General features: G+C 44.9%; 2 protein-coding genes across 2 annotated transcripts in view; both read left to right on the top strand.

Annotated features, from left to right (window-relative positions):
- Positions 1-6,285: 6,285 nt before the first annotated feature.
- On the top strand, positions 6,286-21,448 carry LOC129650880 (histone H2B type 1-K-like). Its single transcript, XM_055579670.1, has 2 exons — positions 6,286-6,528; positions 21,215-21,448. The coding sequence occupies exons 1-2, from the start codon at positions 6,286-6,288 to the stop codon at positions 21,446-21,448; spliced, it is 477 nt and encodes a 158-aa protein (XP_055435645.1).
- SCPEP1 (serine carboxypeptidase 1) overlaps positions 21,412-21,584 on the top strand; it is a 33,130-nt gene continuing 32,957 nt past the window's right edge. Inside the window, exon 1 of the mRNA XM_055577558.1 lies at positions 21,412-21,558. Coding sequence (XP_055433533.1) covers positions 21,495-21,558 — 64 coding nt within the window. The 5' untranslated portion in view covers positions 21,412-21,494. The remainder of the gene's footprint in view (positions 21,559-21,584) is intronic.

Below are 21,584 nucleotides of genomic sequence, written 5' to 3'. Positions count from 1 at the left end.
GTTAGGTAGTTAGAATAGGAAACAGGAGTCCAAAATGGCGGTGGCTAAAAGACAAGGACAGGAAAAGCCTGAGAAAATAGAGCAAAGGAAGGTCAAAGGAAGGTCCGAGGTTCGGAGTGAGGACATCAGGTAGAACAAACAGCACTTCTGGCTAGCCCAGTTTACATAGGGCAGGCCCAGGGGGGAGAAAAAAAAAAAAAAACATAAAAAGAGGAGCCCTTGCACTCTTCAGGGTGTGGGCCATTGCTGAGGGCAAGGGCTCTGGCCATGGAATGCAGCCTGGCTAGGTTTTGCCTTCGGGGTGAATTCATATGCTGATGAGGGGGAGGCTCATCCCAACCATTGGGGAACCACCCACTCCTCATCTTTTGACAGTGCCTTAGAGCTGTCCTGCCACCTCTGGATGTGTCTTTTGGCTTATAGATTGGGGATTAAGGTTTACTTGAATTTGACTTGTCATCCTGGACCCAATTGATTTTAATCGGTTTATGTTATGCCCTTGTGCTATGTCACTCTGTCAAAGGTTGTGCCCTGCCCCCTTCCCTCCTGTTTCATGCTCTTTTCCTCAGGCCCATCTGGGCCCACAATGTTGCCTCTACAATCTTCTGGAGGGACAACCAGAAAATAGATGGCCCTTGGGAGGGAAATACTGTATAATATCCAATCTCTCTAGATAGTCAGGCCTTCATCTTCCATTTTTCCTACAACTTGTACAACACCAGCATCTCCCAGTGAACCCACTAGGGCTGGCGACAGGCACACAATGCCGGCTAGAAGTCCCTCACTTGGCAACCCTTCAAAGGCAATTGGGCTTCCAGGGATAATGTTTGCCACTTTGGGAGTTAGCCCTGCAGGCCGTTTGGGCCCAAACCCTTACCACCCTTCTCCTAAAGTTACAAACATACCCCTGGATCAAATCTCCACTCCACTTTTATGGAACATCTGGTCTGTTGCCTCTTAACAATTTGTTCTTAAGCCAATTACTAATTCCTACAATCAGGACCCTGCCCCCTTGTAGGCTCCACCGAGACTATTATTAACATACCTTAATGCCCCAACAGGGCCAGATAACCCACTCCTTTATTATGTCCTTAATCCCCAATCTATAAGCCAAAAGACACTTCCAGAGGTGGCAGGACAGCTCTAAGGCACTGTCAAAAGATGAGGAGTGGGTGGTTCCCCAATGGTTGGGATGAGCCTCCCCCTCATCAGCATATGAATTCACCCCGCAGGCAAAACCAAGCCAGGCTGCATTCCATGGCAGGTCATTATTTCTGTTATTACCTAAAGTGGGTCTATGACAACGAAACATTTACCATTGGAGACACCCTAACCTGCTCTTATGAAGGACTAGGGGAAGAAATCAGTGACTTGCAATCCCTTAGAGCAGTAAGAGGACAAGGCTTATGACTGTTTCACTGTTTCCCAGCCTCAGGGCACAAGCTTGGATTGCTTTACGTCATGATATCTATTCCCACCCACAGTGGACAAACCAGCAATGAGTTAAGATTACAACCCCTTAATCCTACCCAGCACTGGTCATGCTGGAGACCTTGAGGATGCCCAACTCCAGTCCGGGGGCCCCAGGAGGTCAACCTGCTTTGACCTGCCTAGGGATCTGATCCTCAAAAGGTTGTCACGCCTCAACCTGCTCGGGATCCGCCAGTCCAGGGGTCCCAGGAGGCCGTCACGCCTCGACCTGTCTGGGAATTCGATCTCTAGGAGGCTGTCATGCCTCAGCCTGCCTGGGGATCTGCACCCTGACCCGGGGACGCCTGGCTCTCAGGTTGCAACAGTACTGGGTAGGATAAGCTTCAGAAAGACTCACCCCTAAGGAAGTCCACCCATGGAAATAGAAGGAAGCCTATTACTTATGGGACTGTGCCTAGTCTCAGCAATAACTCAGGAGCCCAACGAGAACCCCATTGCCTTTCTGGAAAGGCTAAAAGAGGCCCTCCTAAAGTTTACCAATCTGGACTTAGACTCTTACGAGGGACAGGTGATTTTAAAGGACAAATTCCTGTCCCAATGTGCATCAGATATCAGAATTAAGTTGCAACAGCTACAACAGCCGGACCCTGCTTCCTCTTTAGATGAGATGGTCCAGACAGCCACCAATACCTTTTATAACAGAGAACAGGAGAAGCAGGCCAAGGCCCAGGAAAGGGAGAAAAGGAAAGAGACAAGGCACGCCCAGATGCTGGCCACCCTCCAGGGGAGCCCTATGGCAAACCCCGAGTCCTTGAGGGACAAGGCACGAGACAGATGCCTAATCTGTAGACAGGCGAGGCATTGGGCCAAAGACTGTCCAAACCATGACAAGTCTCCTAAAACAGCTTGCTACAAATGCCATCAACTGGGACATTGGGCGGCACTCTGCCCTTGGGACCCAAGAGCCTCAAGGTCAAGGGCCAAGCCTACCCTCACGATGGTTCAACAGGACTGAAGCGGCCCGCTCCAGCCAGTCCACCTGTCACAGATAACCATCACGGGGCTGGAGCCAAGGATGCAACTGGATGTGGCAGGTAGGTCCGAATTTCTTGGTTGACACGGGGGCTACCTACTCTGTCTTGATCTCCTACTCCGGAGCCTTCTCCTCCCACACCTATACCATTTTGGGTGCTACAGGAAAAATAACAACTAAAAGATTGACCCAAGCACTTCTTTGTTGCTGGGATGGACAAATATTTTCCCACCAGCTTCTGGTGGTCCCTGAGTGTCCCTATTCCCTTACTGGGAAGAGACATACTTACTAAACTGGGGACCACCCTTGTGATGGGAAGCTTTTCAGCCCCTAGAGCCCTATAGCTTCTGGTTACTACTGAAGAACCCATTACACCTTCTCCAATAGAGAGGGACCAAAAACTTTGGGAGGACAAAATTAACCCCCAGGTGTGGGACCAGGGGATTCCTGGATGAGCCCACCAAGCTGAACCGGTCATCACTGTCCTCCAAGATCCCACTCGGTTTCCTAACGGGAAACAATATCCCCTCAGAAGAGAAGCTCGGGAGGGACTACAGCCTTTAATAAATGAATTCCTTGCTTGTAGGCTATTGGTCCCCACCAATTCGCCATGTAACACCCCAATCCTCTCAGTAAAGAAAAAGTAAAGAAAAATTATTAATGGTTAATGGTTCAAGATTTCCAGATCATAAACAAAGCTGTAGTTCCCCTCCATCCCACAGTACCCAATCCCTATGTAATTTTGGGAGAAACCCCACCCAGTGCCAAGTGGTTTACAGTCTCGAACCTCAAAGATGCATTTTTTTTTTTTTTTTTTGCATGCCACTGGCTAAAGAATCCCAATATCTTTTTGCCTTTGAGTGGAAGGCCCCAGGAGAAAAACACCAACAGATGATAGTATTACCTCAGGGGTTCAGAGATAGCTCCCACCTGTTTGGACAGGCCCTTAGCCGGGATCTCCTATATCTGGACGTAGATAACCTACTAATCTGCTCTCCAGATGAGAAAAATGCCCAACAACATGCAATTCAGGTTCTAAACCTTTTGGCAAAAAGGGGATATAAAGTCTCCCGTGCTAAGGCACAGATGGTTGAGACAAAGGTCACTCTCACCTGGGAGTTCAGATTACACTCGGGTCCAGGAGGCTGTCCTCTGATTGGGTACAAGGAATCCTCCAGGTGCCCTCCCCAATGACTCGAAAACAATTGCAAGCTTTCCTGGGGCTAACTGGGTATTGTAGAATCTGGATACCCAATTGCCCAGCCCTGATATGAAAGCTTAAAGGGACAGGGTGATTTGATCCCACTGATGTGGGGAACTCCTCAAAAGAAGGCAGAGACTACACTAAAACAGGCCTGAACTCAGGCACCTGCCTTGAGGTTGCCAGACCCAGAAAAAGCATTCCAACTTTACGTCCATGAAAGAGAGGGAAAATAGCCTTGGGAGTGTTAACTCAAAGGCTGGGATCTGAGCCCAGCCTGTAGTTTACTTATCTAAGAGGCTCGATCCAATGACCCGAGGCTGGCCCCCCTGCCTTCGAAATCTTGAGGCTATTGCAATCATGATAGAAGATGCTTTAAAACTCTCCTTTGGGGGCAAACTAACTATTTTTACCAGCCACCAAGTGAAACAACGCCTAAATGGGAGAAGCCATTTATGGATGTCTGATCAAAGAATCCTCAGATATCAAGTAATGCTGATGGAAAATCCAGGCCTCACTATATCCCCTTGTGAGGTTCTTAACCCAGCCCCCCTCCTGCCTATCCCTGAAGGCTCTCTCCCCTTTCGCTCTTGCCTAGAAACCTTGGACCACTGGACAAAACCCCGAGAGGGATTGTCGGAAGATTCTCTGACCAATCCTGAGGAAATCTGGTACACTGATGGAAGCAGCTTTGTCTTGGATGGAAAAAGAAGAGCCGGGTATGCAGTAGTCTCCAATTTTTAGACCATAGAGGCTAAGCCTCTGCCACAGGTACTTCAGGCCAATTAGCTGAGCTCATAGCCCTGACTCAAGCTTTACAGCTGGGAAAAGGAAAAAGAATAGCCATTTACACTGACTCCAAGTATGCCTTTCTGGTGCTACATGCACATGCAGCTATCTGAAAAGAAAGGGGCCGCTTGACCACCCGAGGGTCCCCAATCAAATATGGTAATCAAATTCTTTGACTCTTGGAGGCAGTCCATCTGCCCACTGAGGTTTCAGTCTCCCACTGTAAAGCACACCAAAAAGGGATCACAGAAGTGGCACGAGGGAACCAAGCAGCTGATCAGGCAGCTAGGAGAGCAGCATTACAGAACCATGACCTAATAGGGGCAGCCACCTTAGTTCCACAGACTAATTTGCCAAAAACTCCTTCATATACTGAAGGTGAGACTCTTAAAGCTAAGACTGAGGAGGGCTTTCAAGAAGATCATATGGGGTGGTTGCAAAAGGAGGGACTCCTTTTTCTGCCCGGGAACCTCCAATGGAAGTTGGTTAACTCCTTACATGCCACCACTTATTTAGGGGAAAAGACCCTCCAAAGATTACTAGAAAGGCCCTTCAGAGGAGCAGGCCTCCAAACAACTATAAGGCAAGTGGTCTCCTCTTGTCCCACATGCCAATTAAACAACCCCCAAGGAGCTCGAAGACCCCAGCTGGCCCAGCCCATCCAATGATGTGAGACCTACCCAGGAGAGGACTGGCAGATGGACTTCACCCAGACGCCAGTTTCTCAAGGGTATAAATACCTATTAGTCATGATAGATACATTCACAGGATGGATTGAAGGCTTTCCCACCCGGACAGAGAAGGCTGAGGAGGTGGTAAAAAAACTGCTCCATGAAATCATCCCAAGATTTGGTCTGCCCAGGTCATTACAAAGTGACAATGGGACATCATTTACTTCTAAGGTCACCCAAGGGGTCTCAAAAGCATTGGGCATTACTTATTATCTCCATGGTGCCTGGAGGCCTCAGTCTTCAGGAAAAGTAGAAAGAGCCAACCAATTCTTAAAATCAGCGATAAAAAAGATAACCCAGGAGACCTCCTTGGGGTGGAAGGAGGCTTTACCAATAGCTCTCCTCCACACCCATATTGCCCCTAAGGAACAGGTTGGTCTTGGTCCTTATGAGATGCTATATGGGAAACCTTTGGTTGTGTCAATGACCTCTTCCTAGATCCAGAGGCTCAGACGCTCCGGTCTTATACCATGGCCATTGGGCAATTCCAACAGGATATATGCTTGTGGGGTATGAACCAGGACCCAAAAGATTCTAAGGAGTCACCACTATATGCTCCAGGGACTCAAGTCCTAATTAAAGTCTGGAAAAATGGGTCCCCAAAGGCTCAACTCCAGCCCACATGGAAGGGCCCCTACCCTGTAATACTTTCTACCCCCATAGCAGTTAAGATACCAGAATGTGACTCCTGGATTCACTACTCATGAGTCAAGCCATGGAAGAAAACAGAAGAGGACACTCAATACACCTGTGAGCCCCTGGGAGATCTCAGATACCTATTGAGGACTACAGATGAGTGCCATTCTAATGAACACCCCCAAAATCAATACACCTGTGAGCCCCTGGGAGCTCTCAGACACCTGTTCAGGACTACAGATGAGTGCCAGCCTAATGAACACCCCCAAAATCTAGTTTCTGGGGATAAGATTTCTCAGGACAGCTCTAAAGAGCCAACACAGCTTGGTAGGGACCATACTCCAAAACAGGCAGGAAATAAATCTTCTGATCCCTGAACAAGGAGGGACTTGAGCCATCCTGGAGATGGGAATTTGGAATTGGCTAATGCCCATACTGTGTTGTTGGGTGTTGTCATTATAGACATGCCTGAACCGGCTAAGTCTGCTCCTGCGCCTAAAAAGGGCTCTAAAAAAGCTGTGACCAAGGCCCAGAAGAAGGACGGCAAGAAGCACAAGCACAGCCGGAAGGAGAGCTACTCCGCGTACATGTACAAGGTGCTGAAGCAAGTCCATCCGGACACCGGCATCTTGTCCAAGGCCATGGGAATCATGAACTCCTTTGTCAATGACATTTTCGAGCGCAACGCTGGCGAGGCATCGTGCCTGGTGCATTACAACAAGCGCTCGACTATCACATCCAGGGAGATCCAGACCGCTGTGCGCTTGCTGCTACCTGGGGAGCTGGCCAAGCACGCCATGTCCCAGGGCACTAAGGCTGTCACCAAGTATACCAGCTCCAAGTAAATGTAATATGCCTAGCCGCTGTTAATGGAGAAGGCAATGGCACCCCACTCCAGTACTCTTGCCTGGAAAATCCCATGAATGGAGGGCCTGGTGGGCTGTAGTCCATCGAGTCGCTAAGAGTCGGACACACTGATTGAGTTCACTTCACTTTCACTTTCAATGCCCCTACTAGTCCTTGTTATACCATATTGATGCTGCTTATGATTGTTCCATGTATTATCAATTGTCTAACCTGTTTTGTCTCTGCCCAGGTCGACAAGCTACAACATGCAGTGCCAGTTCCACAAAGATATAAAACTACAGCTGACCATGGAAAATATCACTCACCTTAGATGGACACCGCTATAAGGACTCTGAGGTCTGAGACTAGCAAGAAACGGAGGCCCAATACCACTTGCCATCCCAGTTCAGTAGGAAGTAGGCAGAAAGACCTCAACACCCCTATTCCCAAAGAATTGCACCTCCCATCTCTTGGGGGAATGTTAGGTAGTTAGAATAGGAAACAGGAGTCCAGAATGGCAGGGGCTAAAAGACACGGAAGGGAAAAACCCACAAAAATAGAACAAAGAAAGGTCAAAGGAAGGTCCGAGGACCAGAGGGAGGACCTCAGGTAGAACAAACAGCACTCCTGGCTAGCCAGGAGGAGAAAAAAATATATAAAAGGAAGGACCAAAGGGTCAGGGCTCTCCCGTGTGCTGGTGTGCTCTCCCACTCTCTTCTCTTCACGTCTTTGGGTCCGCATGTCCTCATGCCTCGAGAATGGATTCTCCTGTTATTTTCTAAATAAAATAGAGCTGTAACATGGAGCTGTAACACTGATTTGTCTGAGAGCTGTAAAACCATCTGTCCAAGACCCGAGAACTGTGACGCGCCGAGGTCTTTAACGTCCATCACTCCAAATCTTTGTTGTGACGAGACAGAACCGAGGAGCATACACTCGCCTGACAATTATACACTGGAAGTGACAGATTCAAGGAATTAGATCTGATAGAGTGCCTGAAGAATTACAGACAGAGGTTCATGACCTTGTACAGGAGGCAGTGATCAAGACTGTCCCCAAGAAAAAGACATGCAAAAAGGCAAAATGGTTGACTGAGAAGGCCTTACAAATAGCTGAGAAAAAAAGAGAAGTGAAAGGCAAAGGAGAAAAGGAAAGATATACTCATTTGAATTCAGAGATCCAAAGAATAGCAAGGAGAGGTAAGAAAGCATTCCTCGGTGATCAATGCAAAGAAATAGAGGAAAACAATAGAATGGGAAACACTAGTGATCTCTTCAAGAAAACTAGAGATACCAAGGGAACATTTCACGCAAAGATGGGCTCGATAAAGGACAGAAACAGTATGGACCTAACAGAACCAGAAGATATTAAAAAAAAGAGGTGGCAAGAATACACAGAACTATACAAAAAAGATTTTCATGACCCAGATAACCACAATGGTGTGATCACTCACCTAGAGCCAGACATCCTGGAAGGCAAAGTCATGTGGGCCTTAGGAAGCATCACTATGAACAAGGCTAGAGGAGGTAATGGAATTCTAGTTGAGCTATTTCAAATCCTAAATGATGATGTTGTTAAAATGCTGCACTCAGTATGCCAGCAAATTTGGAAAACTCAGCAGTGGCCACAGGACTTGAAAAGGTCCATTTTCATTCTAGTCCCAAAGAAGGCAAATACCAAAGAATGTTCAAACTACCGCACAATTGTACTTATCTCACACACTAGCAAAGTAATACTCAAAATTTTCCGAGCCAGGCTTCAACAGTAGGTGAACCATGAACTTTCAGATGTTCAAGCTGGATTTAGAAAAGGCAGAGGAACCAGAGATCAAATTGCCGACATCCATTGGATCATTGAAAAAGCAAGAAAATTCCAGAAAAACATCTACTTGTGCTTTATTGATTCCACCAAAGCCTGTGACTGTGTAGATCACAACAAACTGTGGAAAATTCTTAAAGAGATGGGAATATCAGACCACCTTACCTGCCTCCTGAGAAATCTGTGTGCAGATCAAGAAGCAACAGTTAGAACTGGACATGGAACAACAAACTGTTTCCAAATTGGGAAAGGAGTTCGCCAAGGCTGTATATTGTCACCCTCCTTATTTAACTCATATGCAGAATACATCATGTGAAATACCAGGCTGGATCAAGCTGAAGCTGGAATCAAGATTGCCAGGAGAAATATCAATAAACTCAGATATGTAGATGACATCACCCTAATGGCAGAAAGTGAAGAGGAACTGAAGAACCTCTTGATGAAGGTGAAAGAGGAAAGTGAAAAAGCTGGCTTAAAACTCAACATTCAGAAAACTAAGATCATGGCATCTGGTCCCATCACTTCATGGCAAATAGATGGGGAAACAGTGGAAACAGTGTCAGACTTTATTTTGGGGGCTCCAAAATCACTGCAGATGGTGACTGCAGCCATGAAATTAAAAGACACTTGCTCCTTGGAAGAAAAGCTATGACCAACCTAGACAGCATATTAAATAAAACGCAGAGACATTACTTTGCCAACAAAGGTCAGTCTAGTCAAAGCTAAGGTTTTTCCAGTAGACGCATATGGATGTGAGAGTTGGATCATAAAGAAAGCTGAGCGCAAAAGAATTGATGCTTTTGAACTGTGGTGTTGGTGAAGACTCTTGAGAGTCCCTTGGACTGAAAGGAGATCCAACCAGTCCATCCTAAAGGAAATCAATCCTGAATATTCATTGGAAGGACTGATGCTGAAGCTGAAACTCCAATGCTGTGGCCACCTGATGAGAAGAACTGACTCACTGGGAAAAGACCCTGATGCTGGGAAAGATTGAAGGTGGGAGGAGAAGGGGATGACAGAGGATGAGATGGTTGGATGGCATCAGTGACTCAATGGACATGAGTTTGAGCAAGCTCCAGGAGTTGGTGATGGACAGGGAAGCCTCGCGTGCTGCCATCCATAGGGTTGCTTAGAGCCGGACACGACTGAGCGACTGAACTGGACTCCATCAGTCAACAATTCAGTTAGGTTAAATAACGTTAAGAACACAGAATTGGGAATCACCTGACTTGCAAAGAAAGTGTTTAGCCAGTCATTAGAATTGCTCACTTTCCCAACATCTGGGAAGGCACTACTAAGACTTAAGTGATTATTATACCACTTGCTCTTGCATTTAGAGAGTGCCTGGTCTATGGAGTTAAGATGAAGGGTAAAAATGACAATTCCATAAAAATAAAGATATGATCGAAGACCCATGTATTGATGACAGGTGAATAGAGAGATAAATGATTCTGAACTATTATATATAGGTTTGTTAGCAATTTAATCTTATATATGGATATGCATTTTACTTCTGAATATTTTTTGCTACAAATTGTGTAAAAATACATGCTCTAGATATTTTTTCCACTTTTTTCAACGAAATGTACTTCAATATATTAAGCAAAAGAAGACTTGAGTAGCCAAACAAAATTTATCATCTCTCTGGGGCTTCCCTGGTGGCTCAGACGGTAAAGAATCTACCTGCAATGCAGGAGACGACCTAGGTTCCATCCCTGGGTCAGAAGGATCCCCTGGAGAAGGGGATGACTACCCACTCCATTATTCTTGCCTGAAAAATCCCATGGACAGAGGAGCCTAATGGGCTACAGTTCATAGGATTGCAAAGAGTTGGACATGACTGAGCAACTAAGCACTTATAATTCCAAGTTGTATAGAAACACTGCATTCCAATTATGTTAATAAACATTCCACTGTTTCCCCATCTATTTCCCACAAAGTGATGGGACCAGATGCCATGATCTTCGTTTTCTGAATGTTGAGCTTTAAGCCAACTTTTTCACTCTCCTCTTTCACTTTCATCAAGAGGCTTTTTAGTTCCTCTTCACTTTCTGCCATAAGGGTGGTGTCATCTGCATATCTGAGGTTATTGATATTTCTCCTGGCAATCTTGATTCCAGCTTGTGCTTCTTCCAGCCCAGCGTTTCTCATGATGTACTCAGCATAGAAGTTAAATAAGCAAGGTGACAATATACAGCCTTGCCATACTCCTTTTACTATTTGGAACCAGTCTGTTGTTCCATGTCCAGTTCTAACTGTTGCTTCCTGACCTGCATACAGATTTCTCAAGAGGCAGGTCAGGTGGTCTGGTATTCCCATCTCTTTCAGAATTTTCCACAGATTATTGTGATCCACACAGTCAAAGGCTTTGGCATAGTCAATAAAGCAGAAATAGATGTTTTTCTGGAACTCTCTTGCTTTTTCGATGATCCAGCAGATGTTGGCAATTTGATCTCTGGTTCTTCTGCCTTTTCTAAAACCAGCTTGAACATCAGGAAGTTCATGGTTCACGTATTGCTGAAGCCTGGCTTGGAGAATTTTGAGCATTACTTTACTAGCATGTGAGATGAGTGCAATTGTGCGGTAGTTTGAGCATTCTTTGGCATTGCCTTTTGTTGGGATTGGAATGAAAACTGACCTTTCCCATCACTTCATGGGAAATAGATGGGGAAACAGTGGAAACAGTGTCAAACTTAATCTTTTTGGGCTCCAAAATCACTGCAGATGGTGATCGCAGCCATGAAATTAAAAGACGCTTACTCCTTGGAAGGAAAGTTATGACCAACCTAGATAGGATATTCAAAAGCAGAGACATTACTTTGCCAACAAAGGGCTGTCTAGTCAAGGCTATGGTTTTTCCTGTGGTCATGTATGGATGTGAGAGTTGGACTGTGAAGAAAGCTGAGTGCCGAAGAACTGATGCTTTTGACCTGTGGTGTTGGAGAAGACTCTTGAGAGTCCCTTGGACTGCCAGGAGATCCAACCAGTCCATTCTAAAGGAGATTAGTTCTGGGTGTTCTTTGGAAGGACTGATGATAAAGCTGAAACTCCAATACTTTGGCCACCTCCTGTGAAGAGTTGACTCATTGGAAAAGACTCTGATGCTGGGAGGGATTGGGGGCAGAAGGAGAAGGGGACGACAGAGCATGAGATGGCTGGATGGCATCACTGACTCGATGGATGTGAGTCTGGGTGAACTCCGGGAGTTGGTGATGGACAGGGAGGCCTGGCGTGCTGCGATTCATGGGGTCGCAAAGAGTCGGACAGGACTGAGCAACTCAACTGAACGGAAACATTCATTTGATAGAATTGGAATAGTATATCAACATCTCAGAAAGAAGAGTTACTCCCAATACAGTGAAGCTGTTTTCTCAAATTCAGGCATTACTATCTTTCACGTATCAGTGCTGTTATGTGCTTGATTTACAGCAGAATCCACTACATGTTTTCCTAAAGTTAATCTATGTTTAATATTAGATGGTGAAAAAACAAGTATAGTATGTGCCGTAAGGCTATGTAGATGGGATCAGGAGGGAGAAAGATACTTTTCTGTGGGGATAAAAAAGACAGTGCACAGGCTCATTGTCAGGGAATTGTCTTTAGGAAGGTGTCCCAGTGAAAAAGGGAGATGAACTGAATTTTCTTAAAAGCACGCATCCTTTTAGGGGAAGAACACTGACTGAAACCGCCCACGCTGGTCAGGCACCATGGTAACCGTTTGCATGAGTTGTTTTAGGACAAAAGATCCTGGTAAAGAACATAGAGCTAACAAGCCACCACCGACCAGAAGAGATCAGGAAAGGTCAAAAAATCCTCCTCGCTGGCATCCATCTTGGCTGAGCAATGCGTGCACCACCAGAAAGGGCTCTGAGTCAGAAGGATTGGTCAGAGACAACCTGGAAACTAATCCCACCACCATAAAGTCCGAGACTGCAAACCACGTGGCAGAGCTGTTCTCCTGGGTTCCCTTACCCTGCTGCTCTCCACCCAGGCACTCCTTCCCAATAAAATCTCTCGCTTTGTCAGCCCAAGTGTCTCCTTGGATAATTCATTTCCGAGTGTTAAAGCCCACTTTTGGGCCCTGGAAGGGGTCCCCTTTCCTGCAACATACCTACCTCTTCTTAGTGTGTTATACCCCTTAGGACACTCCTCAGGACTCCAGTCTGAAAACTTGAGGCATTTTTCAGCCATGATTTCTTTGGGTACTTTTCCAGTCTCTCTTTCTAGGACTCTAATGGCTTAAATGTTAGAACTCTTTATTACAGTCCAACAGATCTTTGTGGCTCTTTTTTTTTTTTTCCTCAGTTCAGATTGGGTACTTTATATTATTCTTTTAATCCACTGATTATTTCCTCTGTCACCTCCATTCTGCTGTGGAATCCTTCCACCGAGCTTCTTATTTTGGTAATTGTGTTTTTCAGTTCTAAAATTTCCTTTTAGTGACAACCTAGAGCAAATGGACAACTTTCTAGAAACATACAGCCCACCAAAACTGAATCAAGAAGAAACAGATGATTTGAACAGACCAGTCCCCAGAAGTGAAAGTGAATCTGTAATAATAATACTTTTTTTTAAACTCCTAACAAAAGTCCAGACCAGGTGGTTTCACAGGCCAATTCTACCAAACAAACAAAAAAGAACTTACACAAATTTTTCTCAAACTTTTCCATAAGACTGAAGAGGAGGGAATACTCTCAAAGACAGTCTGTGAAGCCACCATCAAACTGATACCAAAACTAGAACAAAGATACCACTGAAAAAAGAAAATTATAGGCTAATATCTTTGATGAATATAGATGTAAAAACTCTCAACAAAATATTAGCAAATCAAATCCAACAATTCACAAAAAAAGATCATATACTATGAACAAGTGGAATTCATCCCAAATTCACAGGGGTGGTTCAACATTTGCAAATCAATCAATGTCACATACCACATTAACAAAAGTCAAAAACCACATGATCATCTCAATAGATGATCCTGGGGTAAGGGGACAGAAAACAAAGCAGGAGGCATAACTCTCCCAGACATCAGAAAATACTGCAAAGCTAAGATAATCAAAACAGTGTAGTATTGGTACAAAAACAGACATACAGATCAACAGAACAGGATAGAAAACACAGAAACAAACCCACATATCTATGGTCAATTACTCTCGACAAAGGAGACAAGAATATAAAATGGGAAAAAGTCTGTTCAGCAACGGTGCTGGAAAAGTTGGACAGTGCATGTAAATCGGTGAAGTTAGAACACACCCTCACACCATGCACAAAAATAAACTCAAAATGGCTTAAAGACTTGAACACAAGACATGATACCATAAAACTCCTAGAAGAGAGCATAGGCAAAACATTCTCTGACATAAATCGTACCAATATTTTCTTAGGGTCAGTCTCCAAAGGCAACAGAAATAAAAACAAAAGTAAATAGAAGTGATGTAATCAAACTTACAAGCTTTTGCACAGCAAAGGAAAACAAAAAGACAACCTCCAGAATGGGAGAAAATATTTGCAAATGATGCATCAGACAAGGGCTTAATCACCAAAATATATCAATACAAACAGCTCACACAATTTAACAAAAAAAAAAAAAAACAATGCCATTGAAAAACGGGGAGACACCCGTAACAGAATTTCTCCAAAGGAGACATATAGATGGCCAGTAGACATATGAAAAGATGTTCAACATCACTAATCATTAGAGAAATGCAAATCAAAACTACAATGAGGTACTGTTAGCAGGAGAGTCTAGAGACCCTTCCTCCTGTGGCCCTGGTTCTTAGTAAAGATGCAAAGAAGAATCTAAGGTCTTACCCATTGCAAGAAAGTCTGTTAACAGTAAGAAAAGAAAGAACAGGTTGTAAAGTTGGACACGTCTGAGCAACGTGAGAACACACAGAAAGGACAAAGAGAACCTCTCAAGAGGGAAGCCCCAAGAGAGAAGTGGGCCATGCCAAGAGAGGCAAATGGCCTTCGAGGGCTGAGAGACAGAGTTTTTACTGCAGGGCCATTTGCATAATCCAGAGGGGTCATTGATTGACAGCCACAGGTTATATTAATATAACAGGATGCTCTACTGCACATGTCCTTCCCATAATTCAGTCTAATTATATGTGTGTATTCAGGGAATATCTATGAGCAGTTAATGAGTCTAATGGCTGCCCAAGGTTAGTTTAGTACAGGATAGTGAGAGGGAACCCACTCCAGTATTCTTGTCTGGAGAATCCCATGAACAGAGGAGCCTGGTGGGCTACAGTCCATAGGGTCACAAAGAGTCGGACACAACTGAGCAACTAACACACAGTGTGATTTGTGCCCACCCATGGGCTAGAATAGGAAAAGTCCAGCCAGTCAGCGGATGGGGGTGTTTTACAGTCCCCTGACTATTTCTGGAGTACTTGTGGGGGTTTATTAGGGGTGGAGTTGGTAAATTGTTTGGTGGGATTAGGTGGCTATTAGATCCTTAGCTGAAGGGGTTGCCTCTTGTTCCTCTCAGCTAACTTCCTGCCTAATAGTATCCCCTCATGCTGGTCAGAATGGCCATCATTAAGAAGTCTACAAATTAACAAATGCTGGAGAAGGTGTAAAGAAAAGAGAACCCTGCGACATTATTAGTGGAAATTCAAGTCCGTGCAGTCACTATGGAGAACAGTGTGGAGGTTCCTCAGAAAACTAAAAATAGGTTCTAGTTTTAGATCAATTACAATATGATCCAGAAATCCCATTCCTGGGTGTATACCCAGACAAATGCTATGCTAAGTCACTTCAGTCGTGTCTGACTCTGTGCGACCCAATGGATGGCAGCCCACCAGGCTCCCCTGTCCCTGGGATTCTCCAGGCAAGAACACTGGAATGGGTTGCCATTTCCTTCTCCAATGCATGAAAGTGAAACGTGAAAGTGAAGTCGCTCAGTTGTGTCTGACTCTTAGTGACCCCATGGATTGCAGCCTACCAGGCTCCTCCGTCCATGGGATTTTCCAGGCAAGATTACTGGAGTGGGGTGCCATTGCCTTCTCCGACCCAGACAAAACTTAAATTCAAAAATACACATGAACCCCTAAGTTCATGATAGCTAAGATGTGGAAATACCCCAAATGTCCATCGACAGAGGAAGAGATAAAGAGGCTGTGTCCTATATATAATAGAGTATTATTCAGTCATAAAAAAGAATGAAATATTGCCATTTGTGGCAACATGGGTGGATCTAGAGATTATCATACCAAGCGAAGTTAAGTCAGAAAAAGAAAGACAAACACCGTATGATATCACTTACATGTGGAAACTAAAATACGACATAGGACTTTCCTGGGAGTCTGGTGGTAAGAGTCTGCCTGCCAATGCAGGGGGCACGGGTTTGATCCCCAGTCTGGGAAGATTCCACGTGCCACGGGGCAACTAAGCCCAGGTGCCGCAGTTTCTGAGCCTGCTCTCTAGAGCCTGTGCTCTGCAACAAGAGAGGTCACCACAGTGAGAAGCCAGTGTATCACAACTAGAGAGTGGCCCCTATTCACTGCAGCTAGAAAAAGTCCACTCTCAGCAGTGAAGATCCAGTGCAGCCAAAGTTAATTAGTTAATTAAAAAATTAAAACCTAACAAACTCACAGAACATTGACTTGTGGTTGCCAAGCGGGGAGGGCGCTGGGGAAGGGAAGGACTGGGAGTTTGGGGTTAGCAGATGTAAACTATTACAGACAGAACTGATAAACAACAAGGTCTTACTGTATAGGAGGTCCTCCAGGGAACTATATTCAATATCCTGGGATAAACCATAGTGGAAAAGAATATTGTAAAATAATGTCTATATATGTATAACTGTTCGTAACAGTTATACATATATAGACATTATTTTACAGTTAGAACTGGACATGGAACCACAGATTGGTTCCAAATAGGAAAAGGAGTACGTCAAGGCTGTATATTGTCACTCTGCTTATTTAACTTCTATGCAGAGTACCTCATGAGAAACGCTGGACTGGAAGAAACATAAGCTGGAATCAAGATTGCCGGGAGAAATATCAATAACCTCAGATATGCAGATGACACCACCCTTATGGCAGAAAGTGAAGAGGAACTAAAAAGCCTCTTGATGAAAGTGAAAGTGGAGAGTGAAAAAGTTGGCTTAAAGCTGAACATTCAGAAAACGAAGATCATGGCATCTGGTCCCATCACTTCATGGGAAATAGATGGGGAAACAGTGGAAACAGTGTCAGACTTTATCTTTTTGGGCTCCAAAATCATTGCAGATGGTGACTGAAGCCATGAAATTAAAAGACGCTTACTCCTTGGAAGGAAAGTTATGACCAACCTAGATAGCATATTCAAAAGCAGAGACATTACTTTGCCAACAAAGGTCTGTCTAGTCAAGGCTATGGTTTTTCCTGTGGTCATTTATGGATGTGAGAGTTGGACTGTGAAGAAGGTTGAGCACCGAAGAATTGATGCTTTTGAACTGTGGTGTTGGAGAAGACTCTTGAGAGTCCCTTGGACTGCAAGGAGTTCCAACCAGTCCATTCTGAAGGAGATCAGCCCTGGGATTTCTTTGGAAGGAAGGATGCTAAAGCTGAAACTCCAGTACTTTGGCCACCTCATGTGAAGAGTTGACTCATTGGAAAGACTCTGATGCTGGGAGGGATTGGGGGCAGGAGGAGAAGGGGATGACAGAGGATGAGATGGTTGGATGGCATCACTGACTCGATGGACGTGAGTCTGGGTGAACTCCAGGAGTTGGTAATGGACAGGGAGGCCTGGCGTGCTGTGATTCATGGGGTCGCAAAGAGTCGGACACAACTGAGCGACTGAACTGAATTGATGTATAACTGAGTCACTTTGCTGTACAGCAGAGATTGGCACAATATTGTAAATCAATTATACTTCAATAAAAATTTTTTTAAAAAGAAACAAAAATAAACACGAGAAAATTTCCTTTTGGTTTTTCTTTGCATCTTCTATTCCTTTGCTGGGACTTTCTATTTCCTTGCTGAGTCTTTCTATCCTTTCATGCATCTCAAGTGTGATAATTCTGTCTGCTTTAAAATGCTTGTCAGATAATTCTAACATCTCCCTTACCTCACTGTCAGCATTTATAAATTTTTTTTCAGTCTGATGTCTTACTGGTTCTGGGTATGAAATTGAAGAAGTTGGAATCTGAACATTTTCACATTACGGTCAGACATTCCAGATCTTATCCTGCTGGCTTTCTCTGATTCCGCTCTGGTGGGGAGGGGAGATACTGCCAGGTGGGGACTGAAGTCCAAGTTCCTTACTTGGGCTCTGTTAGCACAGGTGGGAGTGGCAGGGAGGCTTCATTGCTGCTGCCAATGGTGGGACTTCCTTATATAAGGCCCTGTCCTGGCTGACAAGTATAAATGGATTTAAGCAAGCTCATTTGTCTCTGGCTCCTAATTTATTTTTATATGAGTTTGGAAATTTGAAAAACAAGCTGCATTCTGATACATCCCACGTATAGAGGTAGCACCTACCAGACTTAAACTTAGAAACTGAAGCTGAAAATAGGGAGCATGAAAAATAGCTTTGGCTTCTCTGGGTTTTCCTCACTCCTAAGAATTATTTCCAATCCATTTCTTTTCCTATATTTTCCTGTCCTCATTCAGCTTTGTCATGCCCTTTATATATTCGCTCCTCCTTGACTTGTGGGCTTTGTTCTGGTTCCCTGCCTGCTATGATCCTGTTTGAGTTTTGGAAATCAGTTGCTGTGCCCTTCAGCCCTATTCCTTCAGGAAATTAGCCCTGAAGAAGAGAAAATACACTTTTGTTGCAATTATGCAACAAAATTGCCTACCACACAGATCTGGTAATGAGACTGCCTGCCTACACCTCTTTCCAGATTCACACCACAGGCAGGGAATTGGTAGCTTGTAAGGGGCTTCCCTGGTGGCTCAGTGGTAAAGAATTCACCTGCCAACGCCTGCCAATGCAGGAGATGCAGGTTTGATCCCTAGGTTGTGAAGATCCTCTGGAGAAGGAAATAGCAACCCACTCCAGTATTATTGCCTGCAAAGTCCCAGGGACAGAGGAGCCAGAAGGGCTAAATAACAGCAGCAGTAGTCAGGATCCCACCTTCTGATCCAGACTTACCCAAATCCCCTTATACCTTATTCTCCAACAATTCCCCCATGACTGTGTGTGGTGTTGTGTGCTTAGTCGTTCAGTTGTGTCCAACTCTTTTCGACCCCATAGACTGTAGCATGCCAGGCTCCTCTGTCCGTGGAGATTCTCCAGGTGAGAATACTGGAATGGGTTGCATACCCTCCTCCAGGGGATCTTCCCAACCCAGGGATCAAACCCAGGTCTCCCGCATTGCAGGCACATTCTTTACCATCTGAGCCACCAGGGAGGCCCAGACTGTAGCTCCCTGAATATGCTGTGGCCTCTGAGGCCCTACATACAGTAAAAGTATAATTTATCCTAAACGTGGAAAAAGGAAAAATGCTGTTTGCCTCCCTGACATCATGGCAGAGTAGTTTCAATAGGCCCACATGGCTCTCACAGGGTACTCTCAGATCTGACTTTATGGTCCTATTTGGCTAACCACCCAGTACGGCCTGATCCCCAGTCTCATGGAGTCCACAGATTAGCGAGGAAAAGAAAATTAAAATAAATAACTGCACATGATGATTTTAAAACAATTATGATGAGTATCAGAAGGTAGTCAGTCAGTCCAGTCACTCAGTCATGTCTGACTCTTTGCAACCCCATGGTACAGTATGCCAGGCCTCCATGTCCATTACCAACTCCCAGAGCGTACTCAAACTCACTTCCATTGAGTCGGTGATGCCATCCAACCATCTCATCCTCTGTCATCCCCTTCTCCTCCCACCTTCAATCTTTCCCAGCATCAGGGTCTTTTCCAGTGAGTCAGTTCTTTGAATCAAGTGGCCAAAGTATTGGAGCTTCAGCTTCAGCATCAGTCCTTCCGATGAATATTCGGGGCTGATTTCCTTTAGGATTGACTCATTTGATCTCCTTGTAATCCAAGGGACTCTCAAGAGTCTTCTCCAACACCACATTTCAAAAGCATCAACTCTTCGGCGCTCACCTTTCTTTATGGACCAAATCTCACATCCATACATGACTACTGGAAAAACCATAGCCTTGACTAGACGGACCTTTGTTGGCAAAGTAATGTCTCGCTTTTTAATATGCTGTCTAGGTTGGTCATAGCTTTCCTTCCAAGTAGCAAGCGTCTTTTAATTTCATGGCTGCAGTCACCATCTGCAGTGATTTTGGAGCCCCCCAAAATAAAGTTTGTCACTGTTTCCATTATTTAATTGCAGGGACAAATATCAATAACTTCAGATATGCAGATGACACCACCCTTAATGGCAGAAAGCAAAGAAGCACTAAAGAGCTTCTTGATGAAAGTGAAAGAGGAGAGTGAAAAATTTGGCTTAAAACAACATTCAGAAAATGAAGATAATGGCATCCAGTTCCATAACTTCATGGCAAATAGATGGGGAAACAATGGAAACAGTGACAGACTTTATTTTCCTGGGCTCCAAAATCACTGTAGATGGTGACTGCAGCCATGAAATTAAAAAACGCTTACTCCCTGGAAGAAAAGTTATGACCAACCTAGAAAAGGAAAAGTAAACCGATGGGACAGCATATTAAAAAGCAGAGACATTACTTTGCCAACAAATGTCCGTCTAGTCAAAGTTATGGTCTTTCCAGTGGTCATGTATGGATGTGAGAGTTGGACCATAAAGAAAGGTGAGCACCAAAGAGTTGATGCTTTTGAACTGTGGTGTTGGAGAAGAGTCCCTTGGTCTGAAAGAAGATCCAACTAGTCCATCCTAAAGGAAATCAGTCCTGAATATTCATTGGAAGGACTGATGCTGAAGCTGAAACTCCAATACTTTGGCTACTTGATGCAAAGTACTGACTCACTGGAAAAGATCCTGATGCTGGGAAAGATTGAAGGCAGGAGAAAGGGATGACAAAGGATGAGATAGTTGGATGGCATCACTGACTCTATGGACATGAGTTTGAGCAAGCTCCAGGAGTTGGCGATGGACAGGGAAGCCTGGTGTGCTGCAGTCCATGGGGTCACAAAGAGTCGGACAGGACTGAGCAACTGAACTGAACTGATTTAGGAGTAACCTGACCCTCACACAGCCCTGCAGGTTTGTTTCCTAGCTGTTAAAGGAGTTATTCCGTACACCCTAAGATAAAAATGACCTACACACACACACTTGCATCCTTTTTTCCCTTCCCCTTCCCAAGCCTCTAATTGTCTGTTTGAAACGACTGTTGTCATGTTAACAACTCAGAATTAAGCTAATGACAAATTACCAAGAAAAAAAAACAAAATAAAAAACATTTACTATTGTATTTTAAAGGATGACGTAAAGCACTAGAGGCGGAAAAAAATCTCAAATGCTAACAATGTTTACGTAGTGTCTAAATTTTTTCCAAATTTCCAATATGTCTATAATATGCGTAATTTTAAAGGAAAAATAATTTTAAGAACAAATCTGTGAAAATGGAAGCCCACAGCTTCCAATGACCATCTGACCATTCTTAATCTGATGTGGGGCAAATTCAGCAGTTTGAAAGGCAAGATCTTTTGTTGGGGAAGGAAGAGATGGGCGGGGCAGGAAGAACAATCCTCTGGTTATTTCTCTGTAGCGTCTCAGTCCTGTCGTACAATCTAAGTCAAATCAATGCATTAAGCGCCTCTTCCTTTCTGCTTGTCCCCAACACGGAAAGACAGGCGTAGCGGGGCGAAACGGAACACCCCGGACGCGGCTGCAGGGATGCCGCTGGGACCGATCTGCAGAGGGCGCCCGGAATGCTGTCAGCCGCTCAGCCCGCCCAAGCTTCTCCCCAAGCCCCACCCAAGCCTCTCACAAGCCCCGCCCACCCGAATCCCCGCTCCGCCCCCGCTCAGACCCCGCCCCCTCCCCGCCCGGCTTTGCTCCGCCCGCCCCAGTCACGTGGTGAGGCGCCGAGACCAGCCGGTAGCTGATGCAGTCGCGGGGTATTCATCATGGAGCTGGCCCCGCGAAGCTGTCCTCTGCTGCTGCTGCTGCTGCTTTTGGGCCTGAGCACGGGTAGGTTCGGGCAAAAGATGCTTCAG

This window comes from Bubalus kerabau, chromosome 4, assembly GCF_029407905.1.
Source record: "Bubalus kerabau isolate K-KA32 ecotype Philippines breed swamp buffalo chromosome 4, PCC_UOA_SB_1v2, whole genome shotgun sequence".
In the NCBI taxonomy this organism is placed as follows: Eukaryota; Metazoa; Chordata; class Mammalia; order Artiodactyla; family Bovidae; genus Bubalus; species Bubalus kerabau.
The sequence above is the reverse complement of the archived record's forward strand: the minus strand, read 5'-3'. Positions and strand labels throughout refer to the sequence as shown.